This window comes from Amphiura filiformis, chromosome 11, assembly GCF_039555335.1.
Source record: "Amphiura filiformis chromosome 11, Afil_fr2py, whole genome shotgun sequence".
NCBI classification, from domain to species: Eukaryota; Metazoa; Echinodermata; class Ophiuroidea; order Amphilepidida; family Amphiuridae; genus Amphiura; species Amphiura filiformis.
Genome location: NC_092638.1, coordinates 46,406,645 through 46,420,099, shown reverse-complemented (window position 1 = coordinate 46,420,099; position 13,455 = coordinate 46,406,645). Strand labels below are relative to the sequence as shown.

General features: G+C 36.8%; 1 protein-coding gene across 1 annotated transcript in view; it reads left to right on the top strand.

Moving 5' to 3' along the window:
- Nucleotides 1-6,719: 6,719 nt before the first annotated feature.
- The window catches only part of LOC140163727 (uncharacterized), a 37,685-nt gene continuing 30,949 nt past the window's right edge, over nt 6,720-13,455 (top strand). Inside the window, exon 1 of the mRNA XM_072187043.1 lies at nt 6,720-7,394. Coding sequence (XP_072043144.1) covers nt 6,720-7,394 — 675 coding nt within the window. The remainder of the gene's footprint in view (nt 7,395-13,455) is intronic.

Here is a 13,455-nt window from a genome sequence, read left to right as displayed (position 1 = left end):
TTAATTGTGTTCCAACTTCCCAGTGCATCACTGGCACTGCATGCACTGGCTGCACTGGCACTGCCTGGGCCCACTGCTGTCATGGCTGTGACTGTGCTGGTGAAAAGTTCTTGACCATGTTTTTGTTATCAAATATATGGGCACAATTTTAGTCAGTTATTAAAAAAACAAGTAAGGCTAAGCTTAACTAACATGACTAAGCTATAGGCTTTACCATACATGTCATATGACATTCATGATGTTCATAATCATGTCATGATTGTGTTAAGCTTACCGTCACTGGCGTCAGCTGGCCGTCACTGACTGTTCTATGCTTATAAAAAAATGGCATAGCATGGGCTGTAGCCATTTGTAGCCTAACCAGGAATTAAACAACAAAAGTTCAAAACTAGCTACGGTTTAATTTTAAGTAGGCCCTACCTGAAATCTTCTGTGGTTTAAGATATATTCTATTTATTTACAAGACCTTTAAATTTTAAATCTCCGTCTCTTTTTTTGCAGACGACGCCCGAGACGCGAGTGATGAGCAATATCAGATACGCATTATGTCGGTGTTGTTATCGCATTTTGATATTTTAATATCGATTTGCGATATAGGCCTAAATCAGCATCTTTCATCAAATTTCGTTCGAAAATTATTTGAGAGATATAGGCTTAAAGTCATAATGTACGATCTTATAATATGAATTTAGTTAATTTTTTTCAAACCCGATTTTTTTAATAGGCCTATTTGTAATGTTTACACATGTCACAACTTTCGACATACAGTCATAATTTAAGAAATTATGACTTTATTTCCGCCCATAGAACTGCGTGTTGAACGGCCAAAATAACAAGCAGTGATTCTTTCACGTTACCTCGTTATTTCAGCTCAAAATGGACAGAAACCATTCCCGATCATTATTACTAGTTTTATTTCAACATTTTGAGTATATAATGACAAATTTAAAATTTGAAGGAATTCAAAAAACTAGAATTAAACTAAAAAAACAACATGTTGCCAACGTAAAGAAAGCCGTAACAAATCTGAGAAAGCCCCGCCTCTGCTCACAAGTATAGAATATGGTCGCATTTTATAGGGTAGATCCCGTGGGCGAGGGAGGGTGGGGGATAAATTCAAAGATATACGAGGATTTTTCGCGGGAGGGGTGTATATAGAAAGGATAAAATTCAAATTGAGAAAACATTCTAGATAAATCCCCTCCCAATGTTTTGCAAGGGGGGGGGCGGTGGTGGTCCATACAATCATCCCCCAAATGGTGACCTCTATATGTGGGTTTTGGCGCGCATTTGTACCATAAACTTATTCTATCGCCAAAAAGTGCTGGATTCACTATACTTCAAGAAGTCCCCCCTCCCCATAATGTCAAAAAGAAATCTACGCGACTGGTCGCATTAGTTAAATTATCAACTTAGAACATTTCTAGATCTTCATCTATCATGTCTATAGCACTAAGTGATTACAATACACTTCATTACATCCTTGATCCTCAGCTACAACATTATTGATTACAATACCCTCCTTTACAGCCTTGATCCTCAGCTACAACATTAAATGATTACAATACCCTCCTTTACTGCCTTTACCCTCGGCTACAACACTAAGAGATTACAATATCCTCCTTTACATCCTTGATCATCAGCTACAATACTAATTGTTTACAATACCCTACTTTTCAGCCTTGATCCTCAGCTACAATAATAAGGGATTACAATACCCTCCTTTACATGCTTGATCCTCGGCTACAATAATAGGTGATTATTACTAACAATACCCTCCTTTACATCCTTGATAGTCAGCTACAACATTAAATGATTACAATATCCTCATTTACATCCTTGATCCTCGGCTATCACACTAAGTGATTACAATATCTTCCTTTACATCCCTGATTCTCAGCTACAATAAAAAGTGATTACAATACCCTTCTTTACATCCTTGATCTTCATCTACAACACTAAGTGATTCCAATACCCTTCATTACATCCTTGATCCTCAGCTACAACATTAATGATTACAATACCCTCCTTTACATCCTTGATCCTCAGCTACAACAGTGATTACAATACCCTCCTTTACATCCTTGATCCTCGGCTATTACACTAAGTCATTACAATACCCTCTTTACATCCTTGATCCTCAGCTAGTACAACATTAAATGATTACAATAACCTCCTTTACATCCTTGATTCTCAGCTACAACATTAAATGATTACAATACCCTCCTTTACAGCCTTGATCCTCAGCTACAACACTAAGAGATTACAATACCCTCCTTTACATTCTTGATCCTCAGCTACAATAATAAGTGATTACAATACCCTCCTTTACATGCTTGATCCTCGGCTATTACACTAAGTGATTACAATACCCTCCATCCCTCCATTACATCCTTGCTTCTCAGCTACAACATTAAATGATTACAATACCCTCCTTTAGATCCTTGATCCTCAGCTACAACATTAAATGATTACAATACCCTCATTTACATCCTCGATCCTCAGCTACAATAATAAGTGATTACAATACCCTCCTTTACATCCTTGATCCTCGGCTATTACACTAAGTGATTATAATATCTTCCTTTACATCCTTGATCCTCAGCCAGCTACAACATTAAGTGATTACAATACCCTCCTTTACATCCTTGATCCTCAGCTACAACATTAAGTGATTACAATACCCTCCTTTGCAGCCTTGATCCTCAGCTACAACACTACGTGATTACAATACCATCCTTTACATCCTTGATCCTCAGCTACAACATTAAGTGATTACAATACCCTCCTTAACAGCATTGATAGCTATTGATCCTCGGCTACAACACTAAGTGATTACAATACCCTCCATTACATCCTTGATTCTCAGCTACAACATTAAATGATTACAATACCCTCCTTTACATCCTTGATTCTCAGCTACAACATTAAATGATTACAATACCCTCCATTACATCCTTGATTCTCAGCTACAACATTAAATGATTACAATACCCTCATTTACATACTGTAACGGAACCCCCAGTAGGCACCTTAGTAGGCCTACTAATATTGAAAACCATCATTTAAACTTCGGCAGCGTTAATCATATTTTTATCATATTTTATAATCTATTCATTTCACTCTTTATTTCATTTGCTTAGGTATCGCGTGCTTGCTTTGCAGGCGCAGCGCGTACGCAAATCGCGCGTCCCAAATAGTGCTTGCGCGATATCTATACTATTAAAGAGGAACTTGCCGATAATCGATACTTTGAAGAGGAACTGATCGATTCATCGGTATCAAGTCAGAGATTATAGATGACAAATAAATTAATAAATAGATAAATAAATAAGTTCTAGCATTTCCAGATGAATGGTAATTGCATAGATAAATAGATAAATTAATAAATACAAATAATTATTTGGATTTATTTGGTGGATCAACCAATGGTGGCCCGTCATTTCGTTGCCATGCTATAGGCCTACGCACAGTAATACGCACACGCATAGCAACCCAGCGAGCGAGCACGCGCCAACCTCAAGACGGTACGAAAATTGCGACGGTAAACAATGTTTATGCTATTACCGTTAGAAGATTTTAAGCAGTTATGTCATCATATTGAGGGGGGTCACCGACCATGGAGGGTGGGCTTGATGGTCGCAGTTTTTCGGCAATTTTCCTGTGGAATTTTCTAAATGTTCAGATCGATTGGAGGCACATGCCTGACCATATCACGCTACACGCAACTGATTTAAAGGTATGTAAATTTGAAAATTTGAGTTTTGATGCCTTTGACTATAACTTGAGTAGGCCTAGAGAGGAAGAAAGACAGAGTAGGAGAAAGGGAAAGAAAAACCTAACGTAAGAGATATAGATAGAAGGAAAAAGACACAGAGAGGGAAAATGAGAAAGAAGTAAAGAAATGATGTGAGCAAAAGTAAAGAGAGATAGAAGGACTGAGAACGAAAGAAATGAAAGGAAAGAAAGGTTTAATGACAAGGAGCCCTGGCGAGAAATAAATAAATAAATGGTGGGAAAGGGTAGGAAAGAAAGAAAGTGAGGACGGAAGGATGTGTCGAAACGAGATCAAAGAACGAACGAAAGAAAGAAAGAAAGTTAAAAAAAGGTATGGCCTACCAAAAATACGCAAAATGGATTTGTGTTTTGGTCAAATTCTAATATGCAAACACGCGTTATTGGGCTGGTAAAAGCGATACCAATTGCCATAATTACCATTTCCCCCACCCCACCACCTGAAGTATGTAACTCAACCTTCTTGAAACCCAATGTTGCTATAGTATAGGCCTACTTGATGAAAAAGAAACAAATTTAAAAGAAAGAACGAACGAACGAAAGAAAGAAACGGCCACATACATGCATGCAAACGTGGAACAAATTCGCACGAAGAAAGAAAGAAAGACAAAGAAAGACCGACAGACAGAAAGAAAGAAAGACAACGAAAGAAAGACAGAAAGACAGACAGAAAGAAAGACAGAAAGAAAGAAAGACAAAGAAAGAAAGACAGAAAGAAAGAAAGAAAGACGAAAAGAAAGACAGACAGAAAGAAAGAAAGAAAGAAAGACAACGACATAAAGACAGACAGAAAGAAAGACAGACAGAAAGAAAGAAAGACAAAGAAAGAAAGAAAGAATGAAAGAAAGAATGAAAGAAAGAAAGCAAGAAAGAAAGAGAAAGGGTGAGAGAAACGAAAAGAAAGAATGGGAAAGACTAAAAAAGACAGACAGAAAGAAAGAAAGAAAGAGCTAGAGAGAGAGAGAGAGAGAGAGAGAGACAGAGAGAAAGAAAGAAAGGGAACAAGCAAGAAAATAAAAAGGAGAGAAATGGAACGAAATAACGGTAAAGCAGTGGTGTGCGCAAAGGGGGGGGGGGCAGGCGGGCAATTCCCCTCCCCCCACTTTTGTTGGTCATTCGGGGGATTCGCGGGAAAAAATTTGCCCCTTCACACTCCTAATCAGACTCCATGCGGGGGAACTGAACAACCTCCCACCTTTCAATGTGCTGCCCACGCCACTACGGGAAAGCAAGAAATGGAAAGAGATAGAGAAACTGAAAGAAAAAGGGTGTTTGGTACACAAATTACCGTTTTACGCAAAAGATTATGCTAAAGGAAATCGTTTGCAAAATGGAGGCAACAAATTGTACCACATCACTGACCGAGTAGGCCCTAATAATTGAGCTGTTAAATCGATACCAATTGTCATGATTACCATTTTCCATCGTTTATGCTAACCGCTCCCGTTTACTAACCGCTCCCGTTTACTCATCTAGCGGGGGCCCGCGCGAAGCGCGGGTACCCGCTAGTAGAAATGAAATGCTGATCGTGTTGTTTTGGAACGGCTGAGTTGCGGCCCAGGCTTTGTACCGGGTGGACGTGTCTTTCATGTCTTGCAACTCACACTTCGGCACTCGGACATTCTGATAGATTCGCTGATCCTTTTTAAGATCAGCTACGTGAGTGTTGTAATAATTCGTAATGATTCGTATTTAATATAATATCTGACTAGAAATGTGCTTTTAATTTACTTATAATTTTTGTATACTTTTGGATCACGGAGACTCAGTAAGCGCGGATTAATTCCGAGTGAGTTCTCGCTTTAAATGGCGTGATCAGGTTTTTGGCTTTTCTATTTTTAACTTCAGTCAGATACAAAAATACGCATCGTCGATCAAACATAAATCATTAATTTCTTTAGTTAATTCATCTCATTAATTGTCACGATTTTCTAATCAATACGTCGGCCTTTTAATAAATAAATAATATAATAAATGTATTTGAGAGATCGGCGATAGAGTCCGATACTCTAATTCTCGTCATCAATTTGAGCGTGGGAAATTACAGCAATCAGCTGTTCATTTGTAAACAAACCCACGATGATTTTATAAGTGAAGCTTTTATGCCGATGCACTCGTGACTTTTACAGGATGAAGTGACTGATTTTAGTGATTTAATAATGTCGTTATTTTACTGATAATTTCAGTGATGAGATTGGAGTTGTAAACTTGATACGTGAATATTGAATATATTGTTGTGTATTGTGAAGCTGACAGTTTATGCTGGGAAACCAGTACAATATAATATTGATAATTTTATATGTTGTCATGAGTCACCTTTATTGATCTCATTTCTTTAACTAAGTTACTTAAACTAATTAATTCACAATCCGTGGCAAATCACAATCAATTCTACAACCATTTTCATAATTAACGACCAGGTATTTATGCTATTTATGATCCTGACATTTAGGCCTATATTTCACATCGATCCTTTAGGACTATCACGCTACCATATATACATAGTCCATATTTGTATTTGTAGGCCAAGGCACATCCGTTTCATTTGGGGGCAGCGGTGGGATAGAAAGTCTTTTTATCAGATTTTCGACCTGCATTATTATAAAATTGGCTACAAATAGTGTTAGCAAAGGATCAAGGAGATTTAAACGATGGATCAATAAGTTAAGCATAAAAACCTCATGTTAAAGAGCAATTAACCTCAACAACTTGAAACTCGAAAATCAACTTCAAATTCGACACGTGACTCGAAACTTGAAAATCGGAATCGAGATCACAATGAGGTGTTCTTTGATACCGACTTGACACAAAGTTAAGGGCATTTGACGACAATACTGTAAATAAGCAGGTCAAACCCTTCATGCCAAGAGCATACAGAATCTGTCAAATAATTTGGCTGAAGTCAAGAAAATTGAACTAATGCCATGACAGTCATCACTGCCAATTGCAACGAGTCTTCGGACTCAGACATGCAAGAAAAGCATGAACAATGGCACATAGCCTCTTTACACAGTAAAGTTGGTCAAATTGAAGCAGCTATAGAATGCATTGTCAAAATGTTGACTGAAGCTCGTTTCAGTGATCCAAATGTGTCGGCTTCAAAGTACCAAAATAGTAACGAGCAGGATAACATGGCATCATTCAGTGAAGCCACTGCACACTCTCATGACTATGAGCATGCACCAAACAAGCCTGACATCAAACTAGATAAATATGATGGTACAACATCATGGTCCAATTACCTGCTACAATTTGAATTGATAGCAGACTACTATAATTGGAACGATTACGAGAAAGCTATGCATTTAGCTGCAAATTTAAGAGGTACAGCACAAGGAGTACTGAATGATGTGGAAGCTTCAAAAAGACACAACTTTCACTCACTGGTAACTTCCTTGAACCTAAGGTTTGGTCATGAAAACCAGGAAGAATTATTTTGGATGATATTAAATAATAGAGTCAGAAATCCTAATGAAACTTTACCTGATCTGGCTCATGATATTCGCACAATGGTTAAAATAGTCTTTCCTACAACGCCGGATTCTTCCACACAAGCATTGGCAAAGAAATACTTTGTAAATGCTATACCAGATAGCCGGGTAAGACTGAACATTTTACATGCCAAACCTGCCTCTTTTAATGCCATGGTACAAATAGCAGTGGAAACAGAGTCTTTCTACAAGGCTGAAGAACTCAGAAAATGTCACGTGGAGTCAAAAACTATAATTGACAAAACAATTACTGACTTGATAGATGACATTTCGAAAGAAATAAATCAGGTACAATTAACACCTGAACGAACAAAGAGAAAATCTCCTTCAGCTCAAAGGCGAGCCTGGAAAAGGCGAACTATCCATTAATTTGATGAAACATTTGGTGGCTTCACATGTGTAACATGCGCAGTTACACGAGTTTCATGGTTGCACCTCAAACCATGTTAAGAATTGTCACCACAAGAAATAATGAAAAGAGGTTTAGTGACTTCACATGTGGAAAGTAGCACGAGTTTCATGATGTATTTCATGTTAAGAATTGTCACTATAATTAATTAATATCAAATCAAAGGTTGAAGAGTGCACTTACCGAGGGCCCCGGTAATGGCATGATTTTTCTTTTGATTTGGTATGATGCAGTTCAAAAGTATAAAATGCTTTTGAACAAACAATATTGTTCAAAAACAACAAGAACAATGTATTTTATAATTTAACCTCATCAGATTTGTACAAGATTTTCATTGTACACCAAAACTTGCAATAATTTGATTGCAAATGGTAATTTAACTTACCTGTATAATACTGCTGCTCTAAAAATGACTGAAGCTACATGGCTTCAGTGTAATTTTGTATGCATAGCCATAGACCTGTTGTATGGACACAACAAAGCATACATTGTACGATTGAGCAGACTAAACTGAAATTTGAGGTGTCCGCTGACTCATCAAGAGAGTCAAGAACTCTCTAATCTAACACTACAGCAGACATAAAACCCTCAGAAATTGTCATAGAATACAGAAAGTAACAAACCAAAATTACTTTCGACATTCATGTGGCACCTCACTGGCATCAGATGTTTACAACTACCAGGCGACAACGATAGTGTGATGTTTCCAGATGGATGTTCGACCAGTTCTACCGACTCAATCTATGAAGACGAAGTTTGAAAGCAGGCTGTTCTACGACTCATTCTCACAGACATTTTCACAGACATTTTAAAATTACTGTGGAAACCTCAAAAACTGAGAACTCTAAATAACAGCACCTACAAGCCATGCACTACAACTACAAGCAGAAGAGGAAACTACCAAGAACAATTTATCATTTGCAGAACTCATGAACATGTGAACTTAAATAATTTCTTCTTGTGTTGTGTGATTCCTGATAGAAGTGCATCGGAGTGGCAACGAAGACAACAACGAAGTCCAAGACATTGGCGAAGGAGATTACAACTTCAGTGCAAGTGTTCCAGTTATACAGTTCCCACCTGAAGATGGAAGTTCAAGATTGGACACAGCCTGACACAGTGCATGAGTGGCCGACGTCATCAACCAGGAATGATGGAAGGATGGATAAACCTTTTTATATTGTTTGATGAAATGAATTTGTATGTTTACTTTTATAAGCTTACATGTCTGCATAAACTGTAGACAAAATTGCATTAATTTGTCACCACTTTACCTTTCAGTCTTCAATGTTTCACCATGTAAAAATACCATTCTGTAGTCAGTCAACTTTTATACAGAGAGACATTATAATAATCCACAGAGACATGGATGGACGTCATCAAGCAGTGTTGAAATTTTCGCATTTTTGTTGTTTATAAAATTATAATCCTGGCTGGAAAACATTGCTGGAAATCTTTATTATTATGGTTGAACATCAACCATGCAAATTTGTTGATGTAAAAATTTAATTGCTCGCCACAACAGTCGGTACATTTCTATTGTAAATATCGTACAACTGTTTTGACAGTTCATTATCGATTTTCAAATGTTTTGTTTGGCGAACAGCTGATTCAATGAATGAAATGACATGTATACGTGTGCGACGAACTCTTCATGCTGACGCACATGTGTGTACATGTTTACAACTGCACATGTTTGTTGCCGTGGTAACGTTGAGTAAAATTGAATGTTTCTGGAGATAAATTTATCTCACATGTTTAAAATGTGTTTATTCCTCAACACAAAAAGATTGATTCTCTTGAATTATTATTTGTTTTTGCAAACACTATTAAAAATGTGTTTATGTAGATGTGAGAATCAGAATTCGTACCAGAATTCATTATTTTGGCTGCTCAATTTTGTAAATTTTAAAAACGCGCCGAAAGTAGTTCCTGCTTATGGGATACGGGCTGGCAGTAGCAGTTCAAACATTTGCGAACATGTAAACATTGGAAATAATTTGTGCATGAACTGTTTTGTTATTGTTTCAATCATTCGTGTATTTCATAATTCTGGATACAGTTCTCGTGTGCATTTAACGAAATTCAACCAAGTTGATTGTTTACCCAGGAAGTTAACGTAAGCACGAATTAACTCTCGTTCTTCATGACTTTTTATACTGTGGTCTTATTTTTTTTTGGTAAGCTTAAAAATATCTGAATGTCAATGTAATTTACGATGAACCAGGAGATGACTGTAGATTTGCTATCCAGTGACATTATGATGTTGGATGTCCGTAAATAGTCCTGATTCCTGAGATGAGATTGGATGATGGTGGATTCCTTTGCTCAGGAATGGTATTACTGGTAATTGTGATGTAGGACTTGGTTTTGTATAGTGGATGTGGCAGTAGATCTACGGTCTGAAAACTGGTGTTTATTTATGTATTTTTTTATTATGTTTATATCTTTTCAATATTACCTCGTATTTTGAGGACAAAATGTTTTCTTAGAAGGGGGTAATGTAACGGAACCCCCAGTAGGCACCTTAGTAGGCCTACTAATATTGAAAACCATCATTTAAACTTCGGCAGCGTTAATCATATTTTTATCATATTTTATAATCTATTCATTTCACTCTTTATTTCATTTGCTTAGGTATCGCGTGCTTGCTTTGCAGGCGCAGCGCGTACGCAAATCGCGCGTCCCAAATAGTGCTTGCGCGATATAGAAATGAAATGCTGATCGTGTTGTTTTGGAACGGCTGAGTTATGCCCAGGCTTTGTACCGGTGGGCGTGTTTTTCATGTCTTGCAACTCACACTTCGGCACTCGGACATTCTGATAGATTCGCTGATCCTTTTTAAGATCAGCTACGTGAGTGTTGTAATAATTGTAATGATTCGTATTTAATATAATATCTGACTAGAAATGTGCTTTTAATTTACTTATAATTTTTGTATACTTTTGGATCACGGAGACTCAGTAAGCGCGATTAATTCCGAGTGAGTTCTCGCTTTAAATGGCGTGATCAGGTTTTTGGCTTTTCTATTTTTAACTTCAGTCAGATACAAAAATACGCATCGTCGATCAAACATAAATCATTAATTTCTTTAGTTAATTCATCTCATTAATTGTCACGATTTTCTAATCAATACGCCGGCCTTTTAATAAATAAATAATATAATAAATGTATTTGAGAGATCGGCGATAGAGTCCGATACTCTAATTCTCGTCATCAATTTGAGTGTGGAAATTACAGCAATCAGCTGTTCATTTGTAAACAAACCCACGATGATTTTATAAGTGAAGCTTTTATGCCGATGCACTCGTGACTTTACAGGATGAAGTGACTGATTTTAGTGATTTAATAATGTCGTTATTTTACTGATAATTTCAGTGATGAGATTGGAGTTGTAAACTTGATACGTGAATATTGAATATATTGTTGTGTATTGTGAAGCTGACAGTTTATGCTGGGAAACCAGTACAATATAATATTGATAATTTTATATGTTGTCATGAGTCACCTTTATTGATCTCATTTCTTTAACTAAGTTACTTAAACTAATTAATTCACAATCCGTGGCAAATCACAATCAATTCTACAACCATTTTCATAATTAACGACCAGGTATTTATGCTATTTATGATCCTGACATTTAGGCCTATATTTCACATCGATCCTTTAGGACTATCACGCTACCATATATACATAGTCCATATTTGTATTTGTAGGCCAAGGCACATCCGTTTCAATACTTGATCCTCAGCTATTACACTAAGTGATTACAATACCCTCCTTTACATCCTTGATCCTCAGCTACAACATTAAATGATTACAATACCCTCCATTACATCCTTGATTCTCAGCTACAACATTAAATGATTACAATACCCTCCATTACATCCTTGATTCTCAGCTACAACATTAAATGATTACAATACCCTCATTTACATACTTGATCCTCAGCTATTACACTAAGTGATTACAATACCCTCCTTTACATCCTTGATCCTCAGCTATTACACTAAGTGATTACAATACCCTTCATTACATCCTTGATCCTCAGCTACAACATTAAATGATTACAATACCCTCCTTTACATACTTGATCCTCAGCTACATACAACACTAAGTGATTACAATACCCTCCTTTACATCCTTCATCTTTAATGCGCGTCTTCAAGACATATGTATGGCAAAGAACTTGTACTATGTAAACAACTTTGACAGAACTTTTCTTGCAACTGATGGACTTCATTTATCAAATTCAGGTACTGTACTGCTGCAAGAAATTATATTTCTTGCATTAAGTAATGTATAACCAGGATTTTCAGTATGATATCATCTCAGTGGAGACAGAGATGAATAATAAGAAAAAAACTTGTGCAGAATGCAATTCAAATATTAGAGTTAATCAGTCTTTTATTTCATGTAGTAATTGTTCACTTGATTTTCATGTGAATTGTACAAATTATGCAAATGTATCTGAAAAATCAAATTGGTGGTGTGATTCTTGTTTCTTCAAAATGTCTTTGTCAGAACTGCCTTTTAGTGATGGTTATGTTGACCTAAAATGTTTCCTAGACAAAGGTTTAAAAATAGCTCATATAAATATCAGGAGCCTACGATATAAGACAGATCATCTAGCCATTTTCCTTCATGAGAATGATTTTGATATTTTGTGTGTATCTGAAACTTGGCTTAAGGTTAGCGAGAGTTTTTCATGCGCTTGATTTCAGAGGGCGTAAGTTCATAACAGAAACAGCCATGCAGAAAATGAACAAGCGTGCTGGGACGTAGGCCTACTTTACAATAGAATATTGATCCACGGTCAAGACATGAAACTTGGCTTAGCTCGTGCCCGGAGCTCGTGAGTCGGGGCGGGCGGGGGTGTGTCATGAGGCGGCATGCGGGTCGGATGCCGAGGGAGGGCACAAGCCGTTTTGACAATTTTCATAAGGATTTTATAAATTTTAAATATAACATCAACAACAGTATCAAAAAGCAATTATTTGCAAATCGAATTTGGGAAGAATATTCAAAAAGACAGACTTAGCAGGCCTACAAATTTCTGAATTATATAAAGTGAAAAACAATCAATCACGATTCACTGCAGTCAGCGAATCAATCAAATAAAACTAAAAAGAAAGGAGCAAGAAAGAATAAAGAAATAGTGAAAAGAGAAAGAAAGAGAGAGAGAGAGAGAAAAGAACGACAAAGAAAGGAAGAAAGAGAGAAAGAAATAAAAAAAATGAAAAAAGAAAAAGAGAAAGAAAAGAGGAAAGAAAGAAAGTAAAAATGAGAAAAGAGAAAAAAAAGGAAAGAAAATTCAGCCACACGGGGACTCGAACCCACAAAATTGTTCATAACAGATTCCCAGTCCAACGCCCTATCCACTCGACCATACATCAGCTTACGAAATTTCTTGTTCTCGAAGCGGATATGTAACTATTGATGCAATTACTTAATGATTACAATCGCGTCCGCACAATGGCTCTTAGAATAAACACGCATGTCGGCGCTGAAATTTGACGAAGTGATGGAGGAAAAACCTCGTTTTTTGCAGTACTAGCTTCAATTTGGAGTGAAAATCAAATGGGATAGCAATTGGCAGAATGTTGAGAAATAATGTAGGTATTCAGATGTCTAAATTAACGCCCCGTTATCAAGATATCGATAATTTCACAAAACAGTTTTTTCTCAGACAAGATTCTCGAAAATGTTCCCCAAAAACGGGCGTTTTAAATTTAATCGGTACTGTATTTGGTTCTTCCC